Consider the following 6,000-nt stretch of genomic DNA (forward strand, 5'->3'; position numbering starts at 1 on the left):
CTGGGAGTTAGCTCGTGATTAGGCCCCCCCCCCCAAAAAATTTGCAGAACATATTTGCAGAACAATTTTTTTTAAAGATGACAGCTGAAGGCTACCAGCTGACCCCTGTTCCTACAAGTAAAAGTGAACAGAGGCCTGATCACTATGGAACAAAATGTGAGGCAAACTGGTAGAACCCTGTAAACAAACAAAAAACTTGAAACTGAACTTACCAGTAAAGATGTCGAGCCGTGTGGCACCAGCATCTCTAAAAATATTGTTGAAAAAAAAATAAGAAAAGTGTATGTTGCAAGTAAACACACATAAAACCAAACCAGTTACTCAAAAGATTTTGGGCTAGCTAGAAATAGAAAACATTTGACTCATAATGGACTTGCTTAGCCCACACCTTTGCCCAATATGAACAACATGGGCCACCATTTGCCAGTACAGGAATGATCAGGGCATTGAATGAAATGCTACTTAATATGTCCTGAGTAGGTTGTCTCAGTGCTGTAGATTATTTCAAAAGGAACTGAGACTAAAGCCACAAATATTGTAATGCCCTTGTATAAGGTCACAGTATGGCCTCATTTGGAATACTGCGTATAGTACTGGTCAATGTATCTTAGAAAAAGACGATGAAAAGCTGGAAAAAAACAACAGAAAAGTACCACCAAGTTGATTAAGGGGATGGAGCACATTTCCTGGGAGGAAATTCTGGATAGTTCGTGACTTCTTATTCTAGGAAAAAATATGACTAAGGAAGAACATAAGTGTATATAAAATTCTGTATGGGGCAGAAAAAGTGGATAGTGGCAATTATTTCTCCGTCTCCCATAATACTAGAACTTGGGTGTGTGGAATGGAGTTGATGAGCAATAGGTTCAGGACAGACAAAAAAGAAAATACTTCTTTATTCAAGGGGTAACAAAACTGTTGTCTTCACTATTGCTGGAAGGAACAGACAGCAGTAAAAAGGGGTTAGACAGATTCAAGTAGAGCGTCTCTGAACATCTGCAAACAGGCTGAGACCGACTACAGCTGTAAGCCATGTCTGTTGTCTCTTCTCGTGGTACTCCAGTCAATCTGATAACTCAAAAGGCTGTTTGAGTTACTTGAATGATACACTGGCCCAGTGGTGGGATTAAGCAGGTTCGTACCACTTTAGCAGAACTGGTTGTGAAAATGGTGCTTATAAACAACCAGCTGTTATATTATTTGAATCCTACCACCAGGACTGATTGTTAAATTATTTGAATCCCACCACTGCACTGGTCCTAATTCTGGGAGACAGATAACCCTCAGCTGCTGGAGAGGTGATGTCAAGCTGAGCCCACACACACACCCTGCCCTTGTTCAGGCAGAGTTTACTGCTCTCATGCTAAAGTTGTAGCTGCAGGAAGAAAGTTTTTGGTGTTGAAAGCTGAACAAAACCTTGAGCTAAGTAGTAGAGAAAAATACATGTGACAAAATAAATATTTTATATATTATATTTAATAAAAACACTCCACTTACTAGGGATTAAGACATGTTTCTTTTGATGCCTGCTTTTTAACAGACCTGTGTGTCTCCTCCTGTGCTGAGGAGATACTTAGGCAACTGTTGCCTTTTCTATTCACAAGTGGAAAATGCTAATTTTTCCTCTCACATGCTGAGCCTAACTACACAATATGTCCCTTCACGTGTTTACATATGTTCCCCAAAGCCCGACACAGCTATGGGAAACTGCTTCTTTAAAAAAAGGAGAGTTCAAATGGACTCAGAACAATGGAGAGGGAGGAGGGGGGGGAGAGGAATTTTGTTGCTCCACTACCACAATGAGATGTGTGAAATAACTACAATGAGATGTGTGAAATAACTCCTCTCATGTGGTTTTCAGGTGCGAAAACTGTTGGAGGGAGATAAACCTTTTCTCCCTCCCTGGCATCATTTCGAGACCATTAGGGAACATCTCCCCCCACCCAACAAAGGAGTTCCCACAAATGCTGTTCAGCTCCAGGGATCACAGGAGTATAAGTAAGTAAAGGAACATGCTGCATAGTGAGGCTTTTTGTCCCAGAGATCTTCAGGTGCAACTTGAACCCATTTCGAAGTTACTCATCCAGTTTACGGTGCAATTCTACGTAGAGTGATACCCTCCTAAGTCTATGGAAGAGCTTAGACAGTGTAAGGTAGGACTGCCCTGCTGGTCTGTACCACATCCTGTGCTGTATTTTAAAACTATAACTGTAGACATGAGACATTGGCTTTGATCCCACGAACAACATTTCCCACAACCACCACTTTGGTTTTTTTGAACTGAGCATGTAAACTGACAAAGAATTTTGCAGGACTCAAAAGCTTGCATACTGTGTTGTTTTTTTTAAAAAAAAATTATGATTTTTTGGGGGGCATTTAGTCCTGATTAAAGGTATTATGTGGCTTTTATTTTAGGGGTTTGAGGACCAATGAAGCATCTTAAAATTTTTGTCCCAGAAAAATCAAACACTTGAGTGGTGTCTGTAGCACAGAACCTTAATGTTATTTTCCCTTGCAGGCCAGAGTTTTCACTTATGAACTATCCTCGGCATGGCAAGTGGTGTTACTAACATAAAATTTAGCCCCTGAAAGGAGAAAAAATATTTACCGGGAGTTGTCAATCAGTTCAGCAACCGCTCCAAACAGAAAGTCATGTGTAGTACTATAAGGAATCAAGACAATTTTTTAAAAAATATCTTACAACAGCAATACATTCAGTACTTCAATATGACTTGGAATACATGAAAAAAATATGTTCTTCAAAACATGCCTGAGAGAGAAAAGGAACCTTTGAAGGGTATTCTACTTTGAGCCTCAATACACGAAGAGGAAGCAATTACTTCTACAAATAGCATGTAGCCGGATAGCAGAAGCATGCTGTCCTTGTAAAGCCTGACTTTACATCTGTTTTTAAAGGAAAAGAACCTGCACTGCATTCATAAACACAGAGGAGGAAGAAGAAAAGGAGTTCGGATTTATACCCCACTTTTCTCAATCTTAACGCGTCTCAAAGCAGCTTACAAACTGCACCTCTTCTGTATTGTTGAAGGCTTTCACAGCCAGAATCACTGGGGTGCTGTGTGGATTCCGGGCTATATGGCCGTGTTCTAGAAGCATTCTCTCCTGACGTTTCGCCTGCATCTGTGGCTGGCATCTTCAGAGGATCTGATAGTTGGAAAGGAAAGCAAGTGGAGTATATATACCTGTGCGTAAAGATTAATAGGTGAGGGCATCTGAATAGGAGTGACCTGGCAAGTGAGTAACAAAATTGGAAAGCTTTCCTTTCCAACTATCAGATCCTCTGAAGATGCCAGCCACAGATGCAGGCGAAACATCAGGAGAGAATGCTGCTAGAACACGGCCATACAGCCCGGAATCCACACAGCACTCCTGCACCTCTTCCTTCAACAGACACCTTGTGGGGTAGATGGGGTAGTTTTTAGAAAACTGTGGTCATCAGTCAGGCTTCATGCGTACGAGTGGGGAAACAAACCCAGTTCACCAGATTAGAGCCCACCTGTTCCTAACTACTACACCATGCTGTTTTTATTTATGAACAAGATTTTTTACCCAAACCACCCAGGGCTTTAAAAGCAGCCTCAGCTGCTTGTGTAATGCTTGGAAACAAAATGGGGACTAGTATAGGTGGAACAAAACTGGAGTGATGTGGACACTGTGATGCACTCAAGTCAACATCCTTGCTTCAGCATTCTACATCAGTTGAAGTTTCCAAACACTTTTCAAGGGAAGTACCACAAATTCCACTTTACAGTATCATCTGTAAAGAGCAGCAGTGGCGTAATGGTTAAGAGCAGGTGCACTCTAATCTGGAGAACCGGGTTTGATTCCCAACTCTGCCACTTGAGCTGTGGAGGCTTATCTGGGGAACTAGATTAGCCTGTGCGCTCCAACACACACACACCAGCTGGGTGACCTTGGGCGAGTCAGCTCTTCTGAGCTTTCTCAGCCCCACCCACTTCACAAGGTGTTTGTTGGGAGGTGGGGGAAAAGGAAAGGAGATTGTAAACCTTACAGAAGAGAAAGGGTCTTAAATCCAAACTATTCTTCTTCTTCTAATCTAGATGTAAACAGGGTATGTACCACAGTAGCCAGATCTTTCCTGCCGAAGAAAAGCTGTGCCTTGCTAACCAGTTGAATCTGATCAAAGGCACTCCTGGCCACTGCTGCTACTTGCTTACTTAGCAGTAGGATCGGATGCAAGAGCACCCCAGACAAAGGCAATGCCTTCAAAGGCAATTCAAAACCCCATCCAGAATGGGGTGACATCATACTTCCCCCCTGAACATCTTTAGGATTCTGGGTTGAAGTGATGCGATAATGAAGAGTCTTGCAGCACCTTAACAGATTTATTGTGAAATCAAACTTCTGTAGACAAGTCTGCTTTGGCAGACGCACCAGATATATTCTAAAACACCAAGCTTTGTGCTATAATTCATATGTTTTTAAGGCAACGTAAAATGCATATGTTTGTGGCTGCAGACACTCACAGCTATTCTTCTGGAATTAATATGTGATGGCATCTTGGTTTTTAAGATTTTAAAAGGAAATTATCCTAATTTCATCCAAAGAACTGTTTCTGAGTACATTCAGCCGTACATGCATTGAATGTATATGTAAATTATTCCAAGTGTATGTAAAGGAAAAAAGCGAAACACAGATTTTGCAGGTGTTCACTGTAACCTGTGAGCAGGCATGCGGAAGTGCATGTGTTCATATCACTTCCCCATGTTTAACCCTAATTAATGTTCTCTCAGAATTTTTGCCTGAAATCTGATCAACAGATTCCTCTAGCCTGCAACTAACGGAGTCACTAACATCCGAGAAGGCAAAAGACGGCTGGAGGTGTTTTGCCATTACCTGCAAGGGCTGAGAGAGGGCTGAAAAAACTTGCCCAGCAAGCTTTAGGTGAAGGAGGTAGGGGAAAAAAGTGATTCTCCAGATCAGAGGCCATTGCTCTTAACCACTACACCACCCTGGCTCCTTGGTGAGGCTTTTTACTCATAAAAATTAGTTTTCAAGTGTAAACGCATAAGTCCTCATAGAAATGTTTAAAAAATTTAGTTTAACACAAAGGGCAACTAGAATGTCTCAAGTAACACATCTCTTTTAAAATAATTATGAGAAAAAAGTAATCAAAACAAAGAGATGCAATACTTCTGAATGCAACTAATTACTGCATTTACTCGGGGATATCTCAACCCATCTGAACAAAGGAATCATCAACATTCAACCTGTATTACTCGGGGCATCGAACCACATGTCTCCTGTTTCACCAGATGAATCAAGTGTCCAAAGCGTATTTCCAGCATGCAAAGTCAAAGCCCTCAAACTATTTCTCACTTCTAAGAGTGTGCGCGTTTTGTTTTCTCGCTCTTGCTGTAACCCAAACTCCATCGACTTTTCCCCCTGTAAAAACTCTATTCTACTTTCTAGAATCCCCCCCCCCCCCCGCGCTTCAAGATAAAAAGTCTGTATTTATTTTCCTGGAGTGAGAAACAACAACGGACTGCCCATCCCCCGCTGTCCCACAACACCACTGCGTATTGATCGGAGGCTTTGGGACAAATCAGGCTGCTAACTCAGCAGGGCTCTCCCACTCACGAGTTTGCATGCAGATACTCCAACCTCAACTCCGCCCTGCAAAGAGACTTGTAACCTGTCGTGGCAGACATGACTGCTGCCTAAAGGACCACGAACGGAGAACCCGAGAGCGCCTCCTCGTGGCCAACGTGCGACCAGCACGCAAAGGGCGGTGCCCTACTCAAGGCTATCGAATAAATACGGGTCGGCGGGCGGGCGGGCGATCAGCGCCCTCTAGCGTGGAGAATGTTTGATGCTATTGCAGTTGGGAAGAGTTTTGATTTCCAGTGCAATTAATTTCTTCATTCATTATACCAAACAAGAACTGTTGGGCCTTCAGCTTGCCAGTACATGATGCGCTCATGCCTGATCCTTGACTGTAGTTACTAGTGGTAAAAA

The 6,000-nt window shown here is 42.4% G+C and overlaps 1 protein-coding gene across 1 annotated transcript in view; it reads right to left on the minus strand.

Moving 5' to 3' along the window:
- The window catches only part of MORC1 (MORC family CW-type zinc finger 1), a 62,325-nt gene extending 56,632 nt beyond the window's left edge, over positions 1-5,693 (minus strand). Inside the window, exons 1-3 of the mRNA XM_048494354.1 lie at positions 5,623-5,693; positions 2,609-2,662; positions 213-247 (exon numbers count right to left, since the gene is read on the minus strand). Coding sequence (XP_048350311.1) covers positions 213-247; positions 2,609-2,662; positions 5,623-5,693 — 160 coding nt within the window. The remainder of the gene's footprint in view (positions 1-212; positions 248-2,608; positions 2,663-5,622) is intronic.
- Between the last annotated feature and the right edge of the window lie 307 nt (positions 5,694-6,000).

Source organism: Sphaerodactylus townsendi, linkage group LG04, assembly GCF_021028975.2.
Source record: "Sphaerodactylus townsendi isolate TG3544 linkage group LG04, MPM_Stown_v2.3, whole genome shotgun sequence".
In the NCBI taxonomy this organism is placed as follows: domain Eukaryota; kingdom Metazoa; phylum Chordata; class Lepidosauria; order Squamata; family Sphaerodactylidae; genus Sphaerodactylus; species Sphaerodactylus townsendi.